This window comes from Tachypleus tridentatus, chromosome 2 (assembly GCF_004210375.1).
Source record: "Tachypleus tridentatus isolate NWPU-2018 chromosome 2, ASM421037v1, whole genome shotgun sequence".
In the NCBI taxonomy this organism is placed as follows: Eukaryota; Metazoa; Arthropoda; class Merostomata; order Xiphosura; family Limulidae; genus Tachypleus; species Tachypleus tridentatus.
The window spans coordinates 151626144-151653637 of record NC_134826.1 but is presented as its reverse complement, the minus strand read 5'-3'; the positions used below and the strand labels follow the sequence as shown (position 1 = coordinate 151653637).

General features: G+C 32.2%; 1 protein-coding gene across 1 annotated transcript in view; it reads left to right on the top strand.

Moving 5' to 3' along the window:
* Window positions 1-439: 439 nt before the first annotated feature.
* The window catches only part of LOC143245644 (uncharacterized), a 31711-nt gene continuing 4656 nt past the window's right edge, over window positions 440-27494 (top strand). The window contains exons 1-7 of the mRNA XM_076491993.1: window positions 440-563; window positions 5757-5857; window positions 14547-14722; window positions 21601-21684; window positions 22857-22890; window positions 25592-25736; window positions 26841-26890. Coding sequence (XP_076348108.1) covers window positions 5812-5857; window positions 14547-14722; window positions 21601-21684; window positions 22857-22890; window positions 25592-25736; window positions 26841-26890 — 535 coding nt within the window. The 5' untranslated portion in view covers window positions 440-563; window positions 5757-5811. The remainder of the gene's footprint in view (window positions 564-5756; window positions 5858-14546; window positions 14723-21600; window positions 21685-22856; window positions 22891-25591; window positions 25737-26840; window positions 26891-27494) is intronic.

Sequence of the window (27494 nt, the reverse complement as noted above, 5' to 3'; positions counted from 1 at the left end):
AATGTTAGTAAGTAGAACAAATTATCAGTTAAACGTAAATATTTATGACACTAGATTACAGCTGTTCAGTGAATTCCTAAAACTGGAAGGTATTTTCACAGGAGACCTAAAATGGATTGAGAAATTGAAACAAAAATATTAAAAACAAGTAACGTAAAATATCAACATCTCAATTGAAACATCACATGTCGTGTTGTAAATAAATTGTAAATTAATAAACAGCAACTCTTAATGAAACTAAAAAACAGAAAACATCATTTCACAAGATAAGACGTTTACGAAACGTTACTAACATAACTAGAAGATATAAGATTTATACATGTCAAAGAAATGGTTGAAACAGCTCCATTCACTGAGAAACAAAGAATTAAAAATCTGTCCACACAGCGAGAATGCATCCTAACCAATCAAAGGAACGAGCGTAGCGACTCAAGGAGAAATGAACAGATGGCGTGATTGTGAGTGAATAAATACAACCTTACACTTACCCAGAATTTTCACTTCCATTTGGAACTGCAACTGTGTCTCCTAGAAACGCTTGACGTCAGATGCAGGGTGAAAAAGTAAAGTATAATATTGTCAATATTCATTTCTTGTTTATTACTAATTTTAAGTAGCACACCGAGCTGTTAATGTTTAAAGGAAGCTTCAAAATCATACTTGATTTGTTAAATACACACAATTTCTGCCAAGTTTACGTTGTTCTAGCTATATGAAGACTACGTTTGGATTATTCCGGGTAGATTATGTTCAACTTTATGTTGCTTCAAATATGTTATGCTTGATATATTTTTAACTTATCTGTGGGCATATTTTCAGATACATTATATTGATAAATATTATTATTGTAGGCCTATGATGTCTAGATTTATATTTCTCTTATCGTATATTATTTTAGATGTGTCATGAGTTTTTGTAACTCTAAACAATATAGCTAATATTTATACGCTTAAAAACACTGTGTTTAAGTTTACTGAACTATCATACGTTTATGTTATCTTGGTTCACCGCTTATACTTTAATTTTAAAGTATGTAATTAGCATATTGGTTATTTAATCTACGTATATAATGCTTACAATTCATTTTCGTTTACATTTTCGTAAAGATTTTGTTATTCATGGGGAATTGTGCTTCAAGACATTTTTCATATGTATGACTTCCAGGTTCCCGTTAATATGAATATATCTTGTTGTGATTTAGAATTTTTCGTGTACAAAATTACAAAGTTTATGAAAATTTTGGAACCAGATGCTGACATTTGTTCTATTCTCGTACACCATACATGGGTTTGTGTTGCTGTAGATTCTTCACTTTGTTTATATCTACGACATCATAAGTACATTCTATCTGGGTTTAAACTACTCAAGGTTCGTTTTATTTACGTTATTTTGTTTTTACTGAGTCTTATGTTTGAGTAGTAAGTTCTATAAAATAATGTTATCCTAGAATATGTTTGAACATTGATGTTTCTGTATAGTGAATGTTTCTTGATCATTTTTTTGTTTTGTTTTGCAGTTAAAAATTCATGGTATTTAAATAGGTTACCATTAAGCTTACTTTAAATAAGGTAGCTCTAGATTCATTTCGATTCATTTCGATTCATTTTATCTTGGTTTATGTTCCTTTTTTTTGTCATACTACTTACACATCATTTTTGAGGTTATGTTGCACTTTGTAAAATTATTTACATTAATTAACTGAACACAATCCATACTTGGGCCAGGCGTAACCCAATGGTCGTAAAGCCGACTGGTGGTTCCAGGATTTTGAAAGCAGGGATGAATGTATGTGTGTGTGTGACAGACAAATATAAATAAATTTATTGTAGGTCGTATAAATATATATATATCATTAACAACACTGACATAAGTATTAAAATACTTATTTTCCAACATTCTTTGTTAAAGTTGCTAGCAGTAAGATGTTGGTACGCCTTCCTTGTCCTACAATTATAAATTTCAAAATTCTAAAAAATACAAATGTTTATATCTTTAACAGCACAGATACTGAGATAGCCAATTGTGTAGCTTTGTGCTTAACTTCAAAACAAACAAGTGTAGGAGTTAAGTGTCTTCAGTTTGTTAGGTGTGATGAGTACAATGAGTGGGTCTTACTTAGGAATTCTGGACTGGTATGTACTTTTGGGAAGCTTGAAATGAAGACGTGCATTCTGTGTATTAAAGGAGAAGTTAGATGTTATTTTAACTGAAGTAGAGGAAACAGATGAAAAGAAGTGTAGACTGTGGGAAACGGTAGCAGAATTTCAGGTGGAGTTTAATATTTTACATTCAAGGAATACATCAGTTAACAATGACTTTCAGGAAGTTATAAATAGTACTATTAGAGTAAAAAGTAGTGAATTTAGTGTAAATGAGTCTATTTTGTTGAGTAGCAAATTTCAGTCTTTGGCTTCTGCAGATGAGGAACTATTGTAGGAAATAAAACAAAATGGTCAGAGAAGAATATGGATGATAACCTTAAGGAGTTATAGGTGATCCCTTGGCAAGGCATGTTGATACTGTACGAACTAAACAAATGTGTTTAGAACACTGTTATGAATGAAGAATGTTGATATAATAACTGAAATATGGTTAGATGTAGATCATAGATGATATTGATGACAAAAATCTCTTTGAAGTATAGGGTTACGGGTTATTTAACAGAGATAGAGTACTGAAGAGATATGGAGAAGTGGTTTTATATGTAAACTGTGAGTTGCATTCTGTTGAAGTGAGGATGTCAAATATATCAGCAAGTAGAATGAATCAATTTGTTCTCCTATTAGCAGATATAAAGGGAAGAAGTCTTTAGTGGAAATTTGTGATAGACTGGTGAAATTACTATGAACTTTGAAAGTAAAATAAATATTTCAGTTGTTAATGAAGTTATAATTTATGAGTACTTTAATTTCAGGCACTCAGATCGGGAGATGTTAGAGTCAAACTACGAGGGAGAAATGTTATTGAAAACTGTTCAGAATTACATTCTTCACCAATTGGTCAATAAACAATGTTATTTAAGATTTATTGTTAACTTCAAATATAGAAATGATCGAGAGGGTATAAACTGGGGAACATATGGGTAGTGATAATTGTTGTATTGAGTTTGATGTTTTCTGCACGTGGTGATCAGTAATAATGGTATTTCGGTAACAAATTTTCAAAAGATGCTACTAGAATTTTCTGACGTGAATTGAGAAGCTGAGTTATTTGGAGCCACTGATCAGATGTGGAAAGTGTTTAAATATTCTGTGTAAACATAGTTCTTATAAAAAGAAAAGGGTGGCTGCAAATAGAAAACTAGGCTGACTCACAAAGTGCATAAGATATAAAATTTAAGAAATTTAAATTGACTGTTGTAATGGGAGACTTACACCATTAAGCAAGCTGGTCAAACAGTAAATATAGGCATCAAAATAATTTATAAAAAATGTTGACTGAAACAGTTAGAGGGATCTGATTGTAAATGTAATTCAAAATGTTGATTTATCACATTTTTTCACACTTAACAGCGATAATGATAAGACTAGGGGACACAAATATAAAATTTGTTAGGGTTGCGGAGTCATGGGACCTCATTAGCTTTTAACAACATAACTCTAGTCTACTAGCATTAGCATGTTAATGAATAGATATTTTTCTTTGAACTGTGATTTTTATAGTTGTTTAGTAATATGCCTTTTACGTTGTACATTTTTGGATACAATTTTTAATTGACTTAATCAGTATTGATGAGTTATAATGTCAACTGAATGAGCTACTTAAGATATTTGATTTATAGAAGAGGGCGCTGCGAACTATTTCGTCTTTGGTCCTCGTAAACTATAAGACCAGTTCTAATATTAACTTTTATTTACAATAAACCTAAGAGTTGGCTGTGGGGAGTGATGACCAGCTGCCTTCCCTCTAGCCTTACACTGCTAAATTAAGAACGACTAGCGCATATAGCCCTCGAGTAGCTTTGAGCAAAATAGAAAAGAAACTTTGTCATTCCTTTGTTGTAGCTGTTGCATCTAGTCTATCTAAGGACGGAATGGTCATACTGATGCTGATTGTGTAAAGATGCCAACAGCAGTGGGATATCAAGCAATCTCATGAAATCACGATTTATTACTTGTTTCATTTAATTAAGTTATTTTCGATTTAATAAATATTATATTTTTGATACACTATTTCTTTATGCCATTTTACCCGACCGTATAGCAGCATATGTTGTAATTTATTTGAGATGTTAAATTACTCTAAGATTACCCTGTCATGGTTGTTTAAGAGGCTCCCATTATTATCAACTTCCTGCAAGCTGCCTATATATATCAAAACCAACTATAAACCAAGTATACATAACTAAATGGATATATATCTCTAAGTATGTGTTTACAAAGTCATAAGATAAAAGTTATAAGAACATTAGTTATGCACTCTTGTTGTTAACAGTATTTTCACCCACAATCTCAGTAATGTCTTTCATTATTTGATCAACATGGGAGATTAAGTCTGGATTAATATTGTGAATATTTCAAATTGGGAAGTATAACTTTATTTCCATTGTAATTTATATAAATAAATATTTTATTTATTCTAAAACTTATATGTTAAACACTTCTCAAAATAATTAAAACATAATGAGTTTTGACTGTTCTACATATTACACACCTGTACAAGAAGTTCTGAACATGTATTCTATAGATGGCGGGTATGGGTATTAAAACGTTATTTGAAATAAAGAGCAGAACAACGTTGTTCTATGTTTTATTTCAATTAAAGTTTTAATATCCATACCAGCCGTCTTGAGAATACATTTTTACTCGAAGTGGGCTTCTCGTTATCACGAAGTTGTTGAACAGTTAAGCACAGTTAACGGTATCACTCATGTTCTTGCCAACAACAACTACAAATAGTAATATCTGTTTAACATTAAACCGATACCATACGCTAATCATTTCATTTCAGATGGAAAACAATGTGATAATAATAACTACTCTGTCAACACCACCACATGAGTACTTTTCTTTAAGAAATTTTGGTCGATTTAACCCGAGCATTTTCAAAATGGGTGCATGCCTTTTATCTAACTAAAATTGGACGTGTAATTCACCTGTAAATGAACCATTCGTCTACCTGTGGTTTAAATACTACACACAGTTTGGGTACTGCTAAGTTACAGCAACTTGAGTGATGGTCATTTGACACGAAGGCCAGTAGTTGTCGACAATACTCTCCACCTTGTCTGACCAACTGTATCAGAGTGAGTTCACATCCAAATAACAACATCTTGTGATACCTATAACCAATCTTCATGATTTGTTTTTAGGTTTTCACACTTTCTGTCTTAGCACGACAACGTCCAGATGTGTTTGGTGGGATCGTTAAATATTTTATTACTACCCTTTACATGATATACTTTTGTTTAAATTACTAATTATGTACCATTCAGTTTTATATAAAAGTGAAACATGCAGGTCAGGTCACATCGTCAATCAACTCACGTTTATTCAGTATAAAACTGAAGCATGCATGTCAGGTCACATCGTCAGTCACCTCATTCTTATTCTATATAAAATTGAAGCCATTAATGTCATGGATATAATTTGATAACATTACTCGCGTCAGTATTATCATCGGACTAAGGTCTTGAATACCTCGTATTGTCACAACTGCCGAGATGTTGTATGTAGTTGAAACTGAATTAATTTATTCTTTCTTGATATCACAACTTATATTCATTGTCCTACTACATTATTTATTTTGTTTTCTAGATCACTGTGAATTAAGAAGACACTTTAGATTATTTCACAGGACACAATCTATCAAATGGAAATAACAACAAATTATTTACTTTGGATGAACCTTTGTTTCGGTAAGGTACAATTTTCTATTTATGTATATTGTACGTGTAAAGCTTTGTGTTAAATAAAGATCGTTTTTGCTAAGTTATATAAAACATAAAAACATAACAACCAGCGTAGTGTGGTTACCACCAAGTAAACAACCAGTATTTGGTAGCTGTCTGTTAGAGTTTCATTTTAACAAGAGGTTTATGGTACAGAAAAGGTTTTGAGAGATGACACATATTGAAACACCTCTGCCACAGTCAACTAGTTAGAAAGAAGTATATCACATAAATTATAGTGTTCTCTCAGAGAATGTAGCTTATCCAATCTTTTAAGGAATAAATCATGAGACATGAATTTGAACACTACAAAGGATTTTCCAGGACTGGACACACATCCCACCTGCCATGGTTCTGGTTGTTCACAATATGTCTCAATGACTGGACACACATTCCATCTGTCATGGTTCTGGTTGTTCACAATATGTCTCAATGGCTGGACACATATTCCACCTGTCATGGTTCTGGTTGTTCACAATATGTCTTAATGGCTGGACACACATTCCACCTGCCATGATTCTTGTTCTTCACAATGTGTCTTAATGGCTGGACACACGTTCCACCTGTCATGATTCTGGTTGTTCACAATGTGTCTCAATGGCTGGACACACATTCCATCTGTAATGATTCTGGTTGTTCACAAAGTGTCTCAATGGCTGGACACACATTCCACCTGTCATGGTTCTGGTTGTTCACAATATGTCTCAATGGCTGGACACACATTCCACCTCTCATGATTCTGGTTGTTCACAATATGTCTCAATGGCTGGACACATATTCCACCTGTCATGGTTCTGGTTGTTCACAATGTGTCTCAATGGCTGGACACACATTCCACCTGTCATGGTTCTGGTTCTTCACAATATGTCTCAATGGCTGGACACACATTCCACCTGTCATGTTTCTGGTTGTTCACATTATGTCTCAATGGCTGGACACAGATTCCACCTGTCATGGTTCTGGTTGTTCACAATATGTCTCAATGGCTGGACACACATTCCACCTGTCATGGTTCTGGTTCTTCACAATATGTCTCAATGGCTGGACACACATTCCACCTGTCATGGTTCTGGTTGTTCACATTATGTCTCAATGGCTGGACACACATTCCACCTGTCATGGTTCTGGTTGTTCACAATATGTCTCAATGGCTGGACACATATTCCACCTGTCATGGTTCTGGTTGTTCACAATATGTCTCAATGGCTTGACACACATTCCGCCTGTCATGGTTCTGGTTGTTCACAATATGTCTCAATGGCTGGACACACATTCCACCTGTCATGGTTCTGGTTGTTCACAATGTGTCTCAATGGCTGGACACACATTCCACCTGTCGTGGTTCTGGTTGTTCACAATATGTCTCAATGGCTGGACACATATTCCACCTGTCGTGGTTCTTGTTCTTCACAATATGTCTCAATGGCTGGACACACATTCCACCTGTCATGGTTCTGGTTGTTCACATTATGTCTCAATGGCTGGACACACATTCCACCTGTCATGGTTCTGGTTGTTCACAATATGTCTCAATGGCTGGACACACATTCCACCTGTCATGGTTCTGGTTGTTCACAATATGTCTCAATGGCTGGACACACATTCCACCTGTCATGGTTCTGGTTGTTCACATTATGTCTCAATGGCTGGACACACATTCCACCTGTCATGGTTCTGGTTGTTCACAATATGTCTCAATGGCTGGACACACATTCCACCTGTCATGGTTCTGGTTGTTCACAATATGTCTCAATGGCTGGACACACATTCCATATGGTTCTGGTTGTTCACAATATGTCTCAATGGCTGGACACACATTCCACCTGTCATGGTTCTGGTTGTTCACAATATGTCTCAATGGCTGGACACACATTCCACCTGTCATGGTTCTGGTTGTTCACAATATGTCTCAATGGCTGGACACACATTCCACCTGTCATGGTTCTGGTTGTTCACAATATGTCTCAATGGCTGGACACACATTCCACCTGTAATGATCCAAGCTGCTAACAATATGTCTTCTAGGGTATGAAAAGCATAAGGTTTCTTTTATTTCTCCCCAGTTGGACAAACAACTCTTGAAACATATTGTTAACACCCGAAACCAAAGCATTTGGGATGTGTGACCAGTCCTTGTCAAATATTGTTAAGAGCCAGGACCATGACATTTGGAATGTGTGACCAGTCCTTGTCAGATATTGTTAACAGCCAGGACCATGACATTTGGAATGTGTGACCAGTCCTTGTCAGATATTGTTAACAGCCAGGACTATGATATTTGAATGTGTGACCAGTCCTTGTCAAATATTGTTAACAGCCAGGACCATGACATTTGGAATGTGTGACCAGTCCTTGTCAGATATTGTTAACAGCCAGGACGATGACATTTGGGATGTGTGACCAGTCCTTGTCAGATATTGTTAACAGCCAGGACCATGACATTTGGAGATGTGTGACCAGTCCTTGTAAGATATTGTTAACAGTCAGGACCATGACATTTGGGATGTGTGACCAGTCCTTCTCAAATATTGTTTACAGCCAGGACCATGACAGATGTAATGTGTATCCAGTCCTTGACAAATATCGTTGACAACCTGAGCCATGACAGTTGGGATGTTTGTCTAACCCTTGCCAACAACAGAATAGAGAACCGTGATTGCTGCTCAGTCGAGTATGATATTTATCACATCGTCAAAGCCATGTAAGTGAAAGAGCAGAACTAAGCCTGTGACTGGAAAGAGGTTTAATCCAAGAAGTAGTGTAAATAAACAAGAGGCTTACTGTAGAACATTATCATCCATAGAACGAGGTAAATCACGTGAAGAGATAAATTATCATTTGCAAAACAAGGTAAACCACGTAAAGAGGTAAATTATTACCTACAGAATGAAGTAAACCACCTGAACAGATATAGAAAAGACTTATAACACTGTATGGAAAATCTAGTTTAAAAGGATTTAACTATCACAGTCACTCAAAAGAGACAATATACTTTTTAAAATAATATTATACATATATACGTTTATATACGTCTGTAGTGCAAACTTTGGGTTTTTAATCCACGATTATCTTTTTAAATTGATTTCTATGAACAGTTTTGCTTAAATTCTGAGTATATGTCTTAAGTTTAAATATAAACTACGTTTTCCAGTCTATTTAGTTTTCTAACTCACCGTTTCATTTGTGTTTAATGAACATTTTTGTGATTATTATATTTTCTCAAATTACGTTCGATTTATAATAATATCAACTTGTAATTAACCAGTTTTATAGCTTCCAGAGTTTGTTGTTTTTCATCACTGTATTTAATTCATGGAATTCATTTCAGTTTGTTTGATTTTGTTTTCAGGTTGTCACACGTACTTATAATCATTTTGTTTAGTTTCACTTTAGTTTTCTTTTCTGGTCTTCTGAGAACTGAACAAAACTAAGTACAGAGTTTTAATGTCGTCATCTCAATAAATCTTTAACCAGGGAAGACCTGCAAAGGAAATCTTCTCTGACAACAAATAAACTACCCAATCACACCTGAAAGAAGATTCAAAATAGTTGTTGTTCTATTTACTTGACGGTTTTATTTATCATTAGAATTATTGTAAAAACTTTCAGCATATTTTATACAATAATTTTCTGTTCATCACGACTGTACAAACCGTCGTGGATAACGACAACTTTACAAACTTACAGCGATAAAATTCGGGGTTTGATTTATTAAAGGGGAGGCGGTGTAGTAAACTCATCGTGTATTCTTGCGCTAAAATATCCAGATTAAAGAATTAAAAAATCGACATATACAGACTTAATCTATCACAGAGTTCTGCTTCAAGTGAATACAGGAAGTTATAACTCTGTTAGTTAACTTTTAAATTTAGTCTTTACTATTTAGTTTTAATTTACTTTGAGGTAAAGAAGGGTAAAGACCTAGCCAATTCAAAACACTGCTTGTGTCATCTTTCCAATACAAGTGAAGAATATATCATATCTTTGTACCTCAGAACGGCTGGTATGGGTATTAACAGTTTCACTGATAAGCAGAGAACAACGTTTCGACCTTCTTAGGGTTAACAAAGAGATAGTTTGGAGGTACGGGATTGTATTGGTCGTTAGGTTATTAATTATTATAGGTATAAAGGTGTTCCTTTATGTTGGTTGAATTTTGGTTTTAGTTATTGTATAAGTAAGGCTTCTTTGATTTTGCATTTGTTTATATTTGTTTCCCTACTTTGTATCTCGGTGTTTGGTATGGTTGTATTGTGTTTATTTGATTAACGGTGTTCAAAAACGTGTGTAGGTTTTCTTTTGTATTATTGGAGTCTAGTTTCCATTTTTCTGTTTGCTTCTCTATTATAAAGTCGTGGCAGTTGTTGCATTGCATTTTTTAAATAATGTTAAAGTTGTGTTTGCCAGTTTAGTTTTTACATAGCATGGACTTTAGTTTTGTACCTGGTTTTTCAATAAATTTGGTGTTTACTGGAATGTTGTGTTTTGTTATCAGTTTTTTCCAACTGTTGGTTGTCTTTTTGCTGATGTTGGGAACATATGGTATGCAGCAGTGTAAGGTTTTGTGGTTTGTTGTATCTTGGGATTTATTGTTGTTTGATTGTTGTTGGTCTACATGTGTGTGCATATTTTTTTCCACGGTTTTTTTGAGGAAGTTTGTTGATGTTGATGAAGTGTTGTTTTATTTTGTTGATTTCATCGTTAATTTTATCGGGTGATCAAAACTACCCACAAATAAATGGTCCAAGTATGAGGAATCCCGTGTCACCAGTTCCAGCTAACATTCTTGTTGAAATGCTGTTCTCTGCTTATCAGTAAAAGTGGTAATTCCCATACCAGCCGTTTTGAGAAACATTTTTATTTCAAGTGCATTTCTCGTCATCAACAATGTTATATATTTATTTAGGTGTGTTCATAACGTTTTCAGAAACTAAATTAAATATTAAAAATTATTATATTCTCTTTTTTTTTTCTTCAAAATCACACAAGTTCTGTATCGGTTCGGCATAATAAAAGTTTTTATTATATTCACAACGTTTCACCAAGCTAAACCTGGCATCATCAAGTGGTATACAAAAGCTGTGTTAATTTCCATAAACTATTGTATTGAAGGTTATATATTTAAAAACGGCTGGTATAGGTAGAAAAAGCACTAGTAGAGGAGCGAACAATGTTTCAATCTTCTTCGTCGTCGTCAGGATGTATTGAAGGTACTTCATAAATTTTGTTGGTCGTGGTTCTTGTAATTCACCTGATTACGACTGGTACACAACTGTTTACAAATCAATTGTTGTGTGTTAAATTGCTGTAAAGTAATGTCATGTTTCTCAAATCTTTTGAAGTTTTTCGTTGTTTCAAGTAAGTATTATTGCATCATATGTCTAGTATTGTGAATAATGTTATAGTCTTAGTTGAGTTACTTATAAATACAAGTAGGAAATGTGAAGTTAGTAAGTGAAAGTGAAGGTAAGAAAGAGATAGTGAAAAATATTGTCAAGTAGATGTAGACAGTGTTTCTAAATTTACCAATTAAGAGTGTGTGTATAGGGGCGAGTTTTAAAGTGTAATAATCACAAGTTTTATTGTAATAACAGACCAGAGAAGAATAATTTGTGTTATCAATTGTGTTCTAAATTAACTTCATGAACTAGCGTGTGTGAACTTAAGACGTAAAAGAGAATTAAAGCTCTGGATACAGCTGTGGTAACCCAAGGGATAATGTAACTGAATTTATCACCGATTATATTGTGAAAACTGAGCATAGAAGGATAATTCTTCTTCTCAATTAGGATATAAAGTAATCAAACCATCCTGTCTGGACTTTCAATGAAAAAGAGAATTATTTAAAACTCCAGATCCAGTTGTGGTAATTAACTATATGACAAACATTTGTTCATATATATTTGACTTGTTTTAATATATTATTTTAAAACACGTGGACTGTTTGGTGTTTGTTTATTGTTGAAGTTTATCGTTAATAAGTCACAGAAACGTACTGTAAATAATCTGATTCATTTACATACGTAAAACCATCACAATCTGATGAAACGTTGTAAATAAAATAAACAGTTTTACTGTGTACAATAAACAAACAGTTTGTATGAATATCCAGAAACTATTGCACTGAGAGTGCTATATAATGTTTATTGATCATTAGTGGTTCTGGATATATTGAAAATAAAGGTAATATTTTATTTATAGAATATAATAATAAATTAAAATTATTACGTGGGAGTTTCTTTTAAATGACATAATCATATACATACTAAAAACACGATTTTACACAAACGTGTAAGTATTTTGCATGTGGATGTCTGAATGAGTATTGTAAAAGTAACTTCTATTATGCATGTTCATAATCAATGTTATTTCATTAGAAGTCAAGGAAGAGAACTGAACTAAAAAGTTGATGGCTTTAAAACCATCACAACGAGTAATAAAAACTAATAATAAAGTAGTAATAAAACTCTGTATTGTGTGTAACATTTAAAACAGTATTAAAAACTCAGTATTGTGTGTAACACTTAAAATACTAGTGAAAAACAGAAAGGAACCAAATGATCAGAAAACTGAGTTTGTAGAAATACAAAATTATCAGTTTTGTGAATGTTAAAATGACGTAGGAAGGTCGAAACGTTATTCTTTGCTTATCAATAAAATGTTAATATCCATACCAGCCGTTCTGAAATACATTTTTATTTCAATTGGGTTTCTCGTCATCATTTATGACACAAGAACATAAAGATGCTTTTAGATTGGGATTTTAGAATTTTTCGGACTTGAATATCCTTTGTATTTAATGATATTGGAAAACAAATGAATATTGATCAACTTGGAGTACCACGACCATCCAGAAAGGAACCTGAAATAAGTCATACTTCACTCTTCATAAGAAAAGTGCAGCAACCTGCAAGGAATAATAATTCATGAAGATAAGTGAGTGTCATATTTTACCTCAGGGAACAGTACAAACCTTAATCAGGAAGGATTTTCTAATGAAAAAGCGGCATCAGTAATTTGTTCACAAATCTTTCCACAATATTCAACCATAACTTACTTCAAGCAATTGAAGACAAACTTTGTTAACAACACAGATACATACCATTTAACCCACTACATGCAAGGCCTATGGGTTTCTATACTATGAGACTGAGGAAGTGGGTGCAGATTCTCATACATTAGCTGAATTATCCAAAGTATAGAAGGAGGAGAGACGTGTGTCGACATGACATGAAAACATTTCGAAAAATCATTTTACATGTAAAATACACTGCAGAACTATTATTAATGTTCACGTTGTAAGATAGAACAGGACCAGATGTAACGAAACATATAAGTTCTACGAAATATCATACTTACACAAAGTTATATAAATAAAATAAATTATTAGTCACAGGATTGAATAAACAGTAAAGTAAAAGGTGGTAAATTTTTAGTTGTTACTCGGAATAACCATGTTAAGTCTGGATATTTTGTTACCATTCAACCTGGTGTACAGAATACATACTGTCTTTTAAAAATGCAGCGATAACACAATGTAACAAAATTTTTCCTTTTTCTTGTTCCTGGGCAGAAAGTGTTATTTCCCAATTGTTAAGGCCTAAAGTAAATGGAAAAGACCTATTTTTCTATTCAACCTTTGCTTTTGTGACTTGGGAGGATATAACGATGGGAGGCTATGTTTGGGGACTGATATGTCAAAGTGATTTACATTACGGTCGCAAATCTCGAAAAACTACTCACTTCTAAACATTTTTGTTCATTTTTGTATAACTCTAGTATAAATACATGTACATCTTGATTTATATGTTGTTTTATTCAGATCTTATGTAAATGAAAATGTGCAAATTTGCCTGTTTTTACAAAAAAAAAAGTTAATTTCTAAATTTCATTATCCAGGTCAGAAAAGCAAAGTTTGAAGGGAATAATGGCTATTTTTGTACTTTTACAACATAAGCAATTAAGAAATAACACATAGTATGCAGGAACAAAATTTGTGTTACATGGTGAAATTATTTAAAGGAAGCCAACTTTGGACGGTAACTTAAATAAGGTAAACAGACATAATTGAACACTTAAAATAATCAGTTTATTGATTTTCCACATAATAAACATAACCATCATTCACATGAAGATGATGGAAGTCTACTTTTATCAGTGATATACTAAAGGAAAACCAAAAAGAGGATAAGTTTACGGACTCTTTGCACTTATAGTAACATTTAAAACAGCTAATGTGTAACTGTGTTAGCATTGGCAAAGACTAAGAAATATGTAAGTCAATATCATTTAAGTAACTGGTCAAACAATAGCAGTGCGAAATTTGAAATGGACCTAAAGTTTTTGTGAATGTAATATGATACAGGAGAATTGATAAGATGTGCTTAACAGTCTGACAGACAATACAATTAAATATAAAGACGAGAAGAGAAATAACATGAAAATAATTTAAATTTACCAAAATGTTTAAACCTAGATGTTTTGTTATTTACAAACAAATACTAGGGAAGTTTGGTATCACCTTTATTACTGTTTACAAACAATATATTTTAATTAGAATATCAATCTAGTAAAAGTGATGTGAACGTTTTTGAAAAAAAAATTAACTTGAAATATAACTCCAACTAAATGCCTTTATATACATCTTAATTTGTAGCACTAGTGGCTTTGGTACATAGGAACAACACCAGTGAGTTGTATAAAGGAAAGGTAGAAGATCAGAAACCTGAAGAAAATGTACTAATTTTGGAAAGAAACAAGAGATTGAAGGAAGAGAGATTCTCCATTTTGAATGGCCTTCTATCGAAATGGAAGGACTGTCTTCTTTATCAGGTACAGTTATGTGAGAATATTCTTCTTTACCAACAAAACAATTCATTCATTACGAACGTTTCCACTTCATTTCCATCGAATCTTTAATTAACTAGTGTTTTGTTAACAGTAAGTTTATTTTAATGTAAAACCAGTTAAACTACCCATTACGTCCCCAAGTGTCACAGCAGAATGTCTGTGGACTAACACCACTGGAAACCGGATTTCAATACCCGTGGTGGGCAGAGCACAGATAACCCTTTGTGTAGCTTTGTGCTCAATTCCAAAGAAACAAAACTACCCATTATATTGATAAAAGTAGAGAGCTATATGGTAGACAAAAACAAAATAAATTTGATTAAAAAATACTGAATCTTGTTAGAATCCATAAAATATCTAAGCATTATGTGTATCCTGTTTTTATTACTGTGTGAAAAGCAGTGAACCATAGATGGTTTAAAATTAATGTTTATCCACACGGCATGATGAATAGTTTGCTTAACGGTAAAAGTGCATCGTTAATTTAGGTTTAATAATGAATTCTAGGTTTGTTAGTGATATAATTAAAGGACTGAACAGAGTAAATCTAAAGATAAAACTATTTCACACAGCAAATCACAACGTTGTACCAACCTCAAGGTAACAATATTCGACTGACAGATAACTGGATCAATTTACATATGATCCGTCTAAGAAAGATAAATATTTATTTGAGACACCAATAATCATAGAGAGAATTAATGTATGTAATAGGCAAAGTCTCCAAGAAAGAGCAATGACATCATCAGCTGGAGCAACAATTATCTGCAGATACTTGGAACATTTAGGGAGCTTCTCCTGCCAATAAGGCACTCTGATAATACATTTATGGATCTCTCCCAAATCAACAAGGCTTTATGATAATGCTATGAGACTGAATCTGGTGACTGAGACTGTATCTGTCTAGAGACACGTGTTAGGAAGGATATAAAGGCTTTCCTTATATAAATACATTTTCTTAGCTACACAGCTGTAAAAACAACAAATATAAGATAGGCAATTATTGTAGATATTCAGTTAAAAGAATGTGAGCGCTTGAGGATTAAATAACTGTTATCTAATAGGCACCATAAGTCGCGGCTGTTTAGGGTCATAGTTCCACAAAGTGTCACCAGAGGATACGTTGGTATTATGATCGCGCAGCCAGTTTGTGTAATGTAGATAAATAAATATCAGCTTTATATCAATAATCAGTCTCAAAATTAATAATTTAATGTCATTAACATCTTTATTTAATAAGTAAAACGATTATTTTTATTACTTATGACGAGAAATAAGTTATTTAAAAATAACTTACAGGATATTGTTATTATAAGAGGATGTCGCTACCAGTTATAATGGTATCACAGTTTATAGAATTACGTTACTATTTACGATGGTACCATAGTTTGTAGGATGACGTTATTAATAACAATGGTACCATAGTTTGTAGGATGATGTTACTAATAGCAATTGTAGCATAGTTTGTAGAATGATGCCATTAATAATAATGGTACCATAGTTTGTAAGATGATGCTACGAATAACAATGCTACTGTGGTTTGTAGGATAATGTTACGAATTACAATGGTACTATAACTTGTGGGATGACGTTACTAATTACAATGGTACCATAGTTTGTAGGATGAGGTTACTAATTACAATGACGCTACAGTTTGTTGGCTGACGTTACTAATTGCAATGGTCCCACAGTTTGTAGGATGACATTACTAACTACAATGGTACTACAGATTGTAGGATAACGTCACTAATAACAATGGTGCTATAGTTTGTAGGATGATGCCACTAATAATAATGGTACCATAGTTTGTAGGATGATACTACGAATGACAATGGTATAGTAGTTTGTAGGATGATCGATTAATCAATAGTACCTTATGTTATTTACTTAGCATGTTCTTACAAACATCTGTCCAGAAAGGATAGATTTTTTTCATCATAATTTAACATAGGCCTCTACTATTTAATTTCTTTAGCTTTATGGATGAGATATATTCTTATGGTATTCCTCTACCAGCATAATAATGATTTTTAATGTGTACAACAGTAAATGAATTCTTGAGAAAGTATTTCATTTTACTCATGCTCACAGTAACTTTATAGTTTTCACTTACATATTACATGTTTTTGTAAAGACTAACAGTGCTTCTATGGGTGGATGGTGTTATTATTATAAAGTCTTACTAAGATTCTACAGATAGATGATCTTATTAGATGTATAATGTTACCAAAGCTAGTTCTGTTAGGGCAAATAGTATTTCTATAAACTGGTAGTGTAATAAAATGATGAACTCATGTTAGGTTGTCTGTAAGCGTTTCAACATATCAGAATAGATCTAATTATCTATATAAGTAAAACCATTATTTTAAAGAGAGAACCTGTTATAAGACTGTTACATATGTTAGATTTATCCCACATACTACCTTAATACAAAATGATAAAACTTGTAACACGAGTGCTCATGAAAGGTGAACCTTTCTACTTGCCTCTGAACAAGAAAGATTTACCTTTCGAAAGTGCTTGGGTTATAGAGTTTTTATTATTTTGTATCAACTCTTCTTGAACCTACGTGCTTTTCTTTGACATCATGAATATACTCAAATAATATATTCATTATTTGAATAAAGTAAATATTATAGTATAATAAATAATTTACTTGACATACTTTTACAATTATCGAATCGAAGAGAATTTTATCACACTTAATGTATCGTTTTTATCAGTTTTGAACAAGACTTAATACAGCGAATTGTGTTTTATGAGTAAATTTAATATGCATTTAACATGTTGATACTAGTTTTGATTGTGTATTTAATTTGCATGACACACTTTTGCATTTCCAAACGTTTTATGTGTAAAGCACTTACTGCTAAACTATTTTGTATTTATGCTTTGTATAACATTTCTTCATCCTAAATAGTATTGAATAATTCTTGTTCATCTTTATAAATTGAGTTGTTCTGTTAAGCCTTAAAGGATCTATGTAGTAAAATGTTTATCTATCACTATTTTTATCTTTCTGGAGATATTTAAAAAAAATCTTCATCCAGAATTTATTTCTTGATTAATTGGAATCTTATGCATAAAACGTTTTGTTTATGTATAAATCAAAACATCTGCAAACATTGTCTATCTCATACTAGTACTGTTTAAAATGTACAACTCAAATAACATTGATAAACTTTGATTGTTGGGAAAAACAAAGGAAAGAAAACATTTTCATGTAGAAAAAAACAACAACAACAACCAGTATTTCTAAAATTTTAAGTATAAAACGAAAATAGCGTTGAAAGTAAAGAACTGGAATTAGACATTTTGAAACACGCAGACATAAACCATTGAGTAAAATACGTTATTTCCGGGTTGTAATGATACTAGATGAAAGTAACACCACTATATAGTGATTCTAATGTATATATGAAATATTTATTAACAAATCAAAAATTCTATTTAAATTCTATCCTTTGTAAAATCCTCTTTTTACATACACTATAATGTTTAAACGCATTAGGTGATCAGTAACACAAACGAACATAGTTAATAACAAAAAAAAAAGGAGTTGACAATCATAATATTAAAACCACCTTTAATTATAAACCAAGTGAGTATTCTTCAGGTTTTATAAATCCAACATTTTTGCTATTTATTAATACAAGAACAAAGTAAAATCACAGACTTGACAAGCATATTGAAATCTTGTAGTTCGCTGACTTCATCAAACCTAAGAGCTAAAAACTTTTTATGCTCACTACTTAATAAACTGTTCCCAAGAAACAGCAACAGCCAAAATTACAGACAAAACTAGTCAGAAAATATAATTTATACTCATCTTAATTTAATAATTAACCAACAACTAAAATCAAATTTCAGATAATTACATGTGAAGTTTAATTTTATTTTGGTACATTACACGCTATAAATTTCTGTTTCTAACAGCTATGTTTGAAAAATTATAAAATTCTTCATTTATAATTCTCATACAAAGTTTACGTATCATCACATTTCAATATGTGAAACCAACATTAGCTATCACTCATACTGATACATCATTTAACAAAACTTCGAGACAGTAATATACTATTTACAAATAAAAATATTAGTTTATAAAATACTGACATAGCCCAATGTAACAATACTGGTGTTATATATTTGTTCTAACACTTTTTAATCATACAGAACAAATTCCTTCAGACAAGACATAGGGTGCATTATCCAAAGTAATTCGAGCTGAAATGAGTACAGAAACTCTATAATATAAATCATGCAGTTGAAATTCCCAATTAATTTGACTACCCCGATCATGTTGGATGTTTGGATATTAGACTAATTCTCTATCACTTAAAACTGATGTGTTTCATCATATCCTAATATGCTATTATCAGTATATGGAAATAAAAAGTACAGAGTTATGAAGTATCTATATACTTGAGCTAGGCACAAAACAATGTAACCTTTGACCTTTATCCAGACTTTCAGTGTACTTGATCTAAATCTCTTACCTTTGAGACTAAATATTTATTTTAATGGAAAAAAAAACAAATAATAAAATTAGATGTTTTTTATAAGTGTAAAAGATAATATACCATACATTACCGTAAATTATTTCAAAATATCTCATGGTCATTTCAGTGTTTGTTGACACATAATGTTACAGAAATGAAACATAAGAACTCTAACTGAAATAGCAGTATGAGCATCATGTACAAAATTTGTATGAGAGGTATTTCAGTGTTTTACAATTTATGATGTTTGTAGTGTATTAGTGTATCGTGAAGTTTTGTTAATAAATATTTCTGTATTTGTGACACTTAACTCTGAAATTTTACACACTCATATAGTAAAGATAACATATTGGGCTATGATGAAAAGTTAGAATATGGAATTTTATTTTAAAAGTTTCAGTCACGTCTCTCGCAGCTTCTTGTAGTTTGATATTTGGTAACTATCTTTCTAAAAGTTTTATTTTTGTTCTTGTTTTTTAGCTTTTCAATATTTATAGAATTGGCTTTCTGTAAGTGTGCTTGTAATAACTGTGTTTTTCATAAATAATTGTAATGCTGAGCTTCCAGTAGATTTAGTATTGTAACTATGTTTTAGGTACCTGTGTTTCTCATAATGTATAGGTATCTTTTGTTTGCTTCTTCAGTATTTTTCACCCTTGTTTCAAAAGATAATTTTTATGTATTACCACTTCTAACCAGTGTTATTTCTAGTAGCCATTCACTATCATGTCAGAGGTTTATCTTTCTTTGATATTATTTTTCTCTCATAATTTCCTTCTTTTGTTCTGTTTTTGTTTCACTCTTACCTCTTAAAATTTTATATAACAAGAAGAATACTGTCCATATAAGTGCTTTATCATTTTTCCCATTAAGGATCAGATGCTTTCATAAATTCACATTATATTTCCTTTTACTGAGAATCCATTGCTTTAAGTTCCTTTCTATTCAGAACCTACCGTATTAGTGACCTTTCTTATTCAGGACCAAATGCTTTTATTTTGGTGCATCACGTCTCTTGCTAATAAGGATTCGCTGTTTCTATCTAATAATTCTTTTATATTCATGTTTCATTAATTCCATATAATTGGATCATGTTCCTTCCAACTCAGGATGTACTGATTCCATATAGGTGTATTATATTATATTTCTTTCTATGCTACATCAATTGTTTCTCACAAGGTTTCTATTTCTATTAAGTCAACTACTAGAGTAAGAAATGTTTCGTATATTTCATTATCCACTTCATGGAATACTTCTGTCGACGTGTCATATATGAAAACAGTAAAACAGGGAACTTGTTTGAATGGTTTCAATTCTCTTCGCACAAGTATGTGTTTCTGAATGTAAATTGAGAAACTTTTCCTCGTGAATTTTCGCGTTTCAATGGCAAACATTTTATTAATTTACAATAAAACTAAACTACATTTTTTACAGAATACATCACATCTGTATTAAATTGTAAGAGAAATAATCTGCTTTTTTACAGTGTATATCGTTGTCTATATTAAATTATTATAAAAATAAACTGCTTTCCTTCAGAAACAACAGAAATTAAAATTTAATTATAATAAGAATGATTAAGGAACTTATTGACAACCTTAAAAATTAATTTATTTCTGAATATATTTTAATGCACTCAATTGTTATAAAGGTTTTATTTTATGTTTATACGTCTTAAAATATGTTTTTAATTTACGTTATTTATGTTTACTTGAAAACGGTATACGAATGCTTTCATTATAAATACTTAGTGAAATTACATCCTGAACGGTTTCGTCTGCAGTGATGAAACCGCTGGAAAAAATAAAGGAGACAAAGAAATATTAGATGAATCATATTGTAGTGTTATATGTATACACAGTGTTCATGTTATTATTACAGGTTTGTTTTATTTAAACAATAAAATTGTTTGTTGTTGCATTGCACGAACTGCCTGAAAAAAAAAAAAAAAATTGATTCGGGGCGACTAGTTTAACTTTGTAGTTGTAGGTGTTTTTGTTATGGAAGCCTAGTTTAACCTCGTTGTTATAACACACCCACAGTCCAAATGTGCAAACCTCGTTTCATGTTGGAATAAATCATGAACTCTTGATTTCAAAGCCCAAGTACCTAAATTGAGGTCCAAGCTGAACCATTCACGAGAGTGTAATCAGTGAGATAATACTGATGTGTCTGAAAACTGTTTTACTAAATCACGGAAATTATTACTTTGAGTTTTCTAAGCTTATTATAAAATATATAATTGAGTTTAAGTGACAAGTATTTTAAAACATAAGAAATTAACTCATTTTTTTTGGTATATAATTATTTGATTTTGTATTCTGTTTCAGTCTTGTGAAAATTTGTATTTTCTTTCAGGAAACTTGCACTGAACAAGGTGGATACGAAAAATGTGACCCTGACTTGGTAGTAGTAGCAATGGCTGCCTGTTTTTCGGAATATGTAAGCGTCTCTGGATCAATAATCAACTTTAAAGGACAGATAGTAGTTACGGAAACGTTTATTTGTTAGAGAGAAATTTAAATAGAGTGATAGAAACTTTGTTGTAAATGAATTAACAAGGAAATGACATTTTAATTACTGGTAATTCAGTTCTCATTAGACAGGAAGTAGAAGTTAAAATAACCTAAAATTACTGTTTAAATATAAAGTTGAAATTCTTGTATGTTTCTTGATATAATAATACTCAGAAAAGCTAATAAATATCATATTCAGAGCGTTAAAAGTTGGCCTTAAACATAGTTGTCAATGAATCTGTATCTTAAGTGTATTTGTGTAATTCTTCTTCCGTTAATAAGGAGAGAAAGAATAATAAACTGACGTGTTGTGTTTTTTCTGAGTAATGAAGGAATGGAGCTAGAGGTAAAGTGAACAAAACTAAGCAGGTGGACTCGAAACAACCGAAAGTAAATTAAACTTCCGATCGGAACAATGATCAACTTATTACCGGAACTTCAAATATGGTTATAATTCAGAATTATTGACAATTAGACAAACTTTGATGTTTTCTTCTAAAATAGGAAATGTAACTTTCTAGACAGTGTAACTCTTGAATATAATTTGATATAAATCACTTAGTTGTTATTTGTATATCTACAAATAAATATTTACATTTTTTACTTGTTTAGTTAACTGAATAAGAATATTCTAAATATTCAGGCCTGACAAAACAGTTTTCACGATGTTTATTGTAACAATGTTTTATTACCGTTTTCTGTGTTTACAAACGAAACAACTTGCAGGAAACACTATATGTGCAAAAACGGCTCGTTTGGGTTGAGAAAATATTTTACATAGAAGAACGAACAACGATTCTACCTTCTTCGGTATCCCAAGTGTATTTGTGTAATTCTTTTTCCGTTAATAAGGAGAGAAAGAATAATAAACTGACATGTTGTGTTTGTTCTGAGTGATGAAGGAATGGAACTTGTTCGCTCTTCTAATTAAAATATTTTCTCAACCCAAACGAGCCGTTTTTGCACATATATTTCTCTACAAGTGGGTTTTCTCGACATCACTGATGCATGCAACACTATTTTTCCGGTAGATGTCACTGTATGTATCTTGAAATTTAGTTGTCACATATTCAAATATATATATTTTTTTTCTCACAGGAAGACTGTGATTCATATTTGACATGCTCTGGAGGTAAGATATTTTAGTAAAGATTGTATTCTGAAATATATCAAATGTCATACAAGTAAACATTTTTTGAAAGATATTAGGAAGGGATATTTGAAACTTGGATTAACGACCCAGGATTCACAAGTGTAAGATTACTTTAACTTCGTAGTGTTAGGATATTATATTACTACATCGGTGATATATTACGTTATTATCGCATTGTAACTAATTTAAGGCGAGCCTTCTGAGTAAGGCATACCAAACAGTATAATCCAAACCCTATAATCAAAACTAATTGTATGTGTTGATTAATATACTCAAAGTTACCATGCTTATTTAGAACTCGTTTGATTAGCAGTCACACGAAGATGAACTAACAGGAGGTAGTAGTGATTTGACCAACAGTTTTACATTGCTAAGTGACCATTTTAATTCGCTGGTTTAGTTACATATTTGTTACCAGTTCACATGTACTCAGTCAGCTCTGTGATAATGTGTATTTTACTATTTTCCAGATTGCATTAATAGTTTTATTTAGAACCAGACCTTTGGTAATGTCTAAGTGAAGCCGTTGGCTATGTAGTAAAGATCACATTATAAAATACTGAACGTTACCTTTGACTTTGTACACTATTATCAACACTTGTAACTTTGCATACGTCATTCCGAGTTATATCTCCAGAAGAACCACGTATGATCTCCAGAAGGAATTCAAAATGCTACTGTACCTTTTCAAAATTATCGAACATTCAACTTCTTATGGAAAGAGTTGTAAAAACAAAACTACCTGTGAACAAGAAATAAAAGCAACTTTATTAATTTCCAGAGCAAACAAGAAGGTTCGTTTGTTTAAAGTGAAGCGCAAAGCTACACAATGGGCTATCTGTGCTCTTTCCTACCCTGAATATCGAAACCCGATTTTTAGCAGTGTGAGTCCGCAGACATGCTACTGTGCTACTGGGGTCCAAACAAGAAGGTGACAATCCAGTTCATATTCCGTGATAGAAATACAAAATATTATTTTAATTTCAAGACAGCATTTTACGAAATTCGTTAACGTACTTATATAATAATGACGTCATATTTCCCCACATTCTCACTAGGGAGCGTATTGTTAGAGAAACATTCCAAGGCAGCCAATGATACAAAGTCGAAGGATACGACATCTAAAAAAGGAGAGCTTAGATTATTGTTTTACAAGGAAATGAAGGAAAACCATTTGCGACATAAATGGGGCACCAACATCTTCCAGGATAACATCACCAGATAATACGAAACCATACATGTTTTAAAGGTTACGTGAAAGGACTTTCCAACCTAATAAAGATATATTTATATTTCCTGGTAATAGTTCATTACATATGGGACAATAATTTAAAGTTGACACAAACCAAAGTTTCATAAGCTTTCAGACCTACTCCAATTTCAAAGACAGTTTTAATGAGAAGAATAGCCAATAAAACGAATTGTAACAATATTACGAGGCCGTCATGCATGCTAAGTTTCCCAAAATTATTTCAATGAATTTTTGTGTCTTTGGCATGTTTAAACATTGTCGTTAAACTCAGCTTTCTATCAATTATTTAATAAATTGTAAGTCTGAGAATGAACTTGTTCTCTTTTGCTGAAATTTATTAGAATGGAAATTATGGTGTTGAAAACGATTCGTGGCCATAATCATTATGTTGGGAATACTCAGTGACTGAATAATCAGTTTCTAGAGCAGCAATGGAGGTAAATCATCGTTTTTTTTCAAATCCAATTAACATTCAATACTGAAACATCCAATGTCAATGAAATCTTGTTTACTGGTTTTTGCATCATGTATCGTTACTTTTAGTAATGGCCTGGCATGGCCAGGTGGCGTGCGACTAGTAATCTGAGAGTCGCGGGTTCACATTCCCGTCACGCCAATCATGCTCGCCCTTTCAGCTGTGGGGGCATTATAATGTTATGGTCAATCCCACATTTCGTAGGTAAAAGAGTAGCCTAAGAGTTGGCGGTGGGTGGTGATGACTAGCTGCCTTCCCTCTAGTCTTACACTGCAAAGTTAGGGATGGCTAGCGCAGATAGCCCTCGAGTAGCTTAGTGCGAAATTCAAAAAACAAAACAAACTTTTTGTACATTTCACCAGATTCGCACATGTAGTTCATATTTATCACATTTATATATGAAAGGAAGTAATAGTTTATAATGTTTTTCTCGTGTTGAAAGAAAGAATAATGGTTGTCAGAGTTGAAAATAGCGAGAGGTGTTTGGATCATGAATGCATTAAATATAACAACTCCGTTATTATTTCACCTTTACTTGGGCACGTAGTTTTACTGTAAACTAGCTACTTGTTAAAACTATTTTGTAATAAAGCACTCAGTACATGTTTTGTAACCATCTATAAAGATGTTTACTACCATGGTAAAATATTTGTAAGAATAATTAGCTTTCGACCATTTATACACAGCCAGTGATGTTTGATACAGGAAAACTCTCACTGACACAAGTGATTATTAAATATATTTTGATATCATAACTTATGAATATGTAACTTTAAATGAAGTTCCTGACCATATTAATAATATTATTTCATAATCTTTGTAGAATCTTGTTTTGACGTGTTCAGCAGACAATGTACTGTATAAAGGACATAGTAACATATTCCATAATCTCGCAAAAATAAATATATTTTCAACACAAAATAACTTAATATCATAATTGTTTTTACTTACAGAAGTAGAAAAGACTTGTTTATTTGATAAAGAACAGTTGAGAGTGTGTGAATACATTCATGGATGTTCTCAGTGTAATTCTTCATCAAACAGAGAATGTTCTCCAAGATTTGCCATTACGTTGAAATGGGCCATGCTGGAAGAAAAGTATGTTTGGAACTGTATTTTATTCTATAGCCTTATTACTGCTGTATAATTAGTTAGTATTTTCGTGTATTAAGTATACATAACAGTAATATGCTGAGAATAGTATATTGGCGTCAAATTTTGGCCATACCATTGAAGCTTCTCCAATTGTAGCTAGAAGTAGCTACTTCAGGGTTTTCTTGTTTTTTCTTTCAAGTTTAGTGCAAGGCTACACAAAGGGCTATCTGGGCTTTTCTCACCTCGAGTATCGAAACGGGGTTTTAGCACTATAAGTCTGCAGACTCTACTTCAAAAAGTTTTTTTTTACTTCTTTCGTTCAATATTTATTTTCTTCTGTTTGCAAAATGCTTGGAAAGGGGTTTGTATTTTATGTTTATGGCAAAACTCCTAGAACTATATACCGTCGCCTCGAATTTAAAATCTTGAATATCAAAGATAAGGGTTTGATTGTAACTTTTATAAAACACTCGCAACTTAAAATACAGGGTATATTTGTAGTATTGTTCAGAGTTGAACTCGACATGCCAGAGCTCTACCACAGGGCCAACTTGCTCCTATCTGAAAAGGGTCAGAATGACGAATTTACTTTTTGATTCATTACTTCCCTATTTCTATATTTCTAATTTTGCTGATTAAATTAGCTATTGTTTATTTTATTCCGTATGTACAGTAATGAGTACGGAAGTAAAAATAAAAATTCTGAACCATGATGTATTGTTGAGCACAAAGCTACACAACAGATTATCTGTGCTGTACAAATCAGGAGTATTGAAACCCAGGCTCAAGCAGTATGAGCCTCCAGACTCATCACTGAACTAAATCTGGGCCTAAGACTGTACTTCAGTTTAAAACATGTCAGTAATAGATGTTAGGTTAAATCTTATAGGCAGCTTCATGTATTAATTTTACAACACTATACGCAAAGTAAATTTTCAATAAATGCAGGTAACAGCAGACATTACAAATAGTATAATAGTTTTATACAATAAATAATTAAACTATATTGTCTCAAGCTTAATGTTTCTCAGATTTATAGAACTGATAAAATTTTTGAATATTGTTTCTCATGGTGTATTAAAATAGAATTATTTTTATCCTTTATAGGAAAAAAATATTGTTGGCGAAATATGACAAAGGAACAAGTGAATGTCGTGGTGAGTCGAGATTACATTCTCCAAATAACATTTTCAAATATATTGAACACAGTTAACTTTCCAGGTGGGTGTCATTTTGCACCTAAAAGTGTAATTCTAAGAGGCACTTTTTTAGAATATTGTGGCGGATAGTCCGCTATAAAAACAGGACTGCAATTAATCAGATTATTCAAATATTTGTGTCTTTATGTGTGGTATTTCGCCTTACCGAAGTATAGTATATGACATTTGGCTAAATCTTAACGCTCGAATGCTGTGCATTAGGTTTAAAACGTTTAGTACATTTGAAAGCTGACATTAGGAATATCTGTACTTTAATTATATCAGTTTCAATACTCAAGAAGGCAACTTTAATTTCAATAGGACCGAAATTCTTCTTATACTTAGGCCTAGTTTACCTAACTAGAAACCCGAGGTTCAAGACATAGCACTACCAAACATGTTCCATAGATGCAGTTGTGAGTACTGTGGTGTTCGTTGATTAACAAAGTACCAAGTACTTGTATGACATTTCACTGTCGTCTCTGTAATAAACACAAACTGCTAAAAACGTGGCACTTGATTTTATTATTTCTGGTAATGACATCGAATAGATGTCTGTACA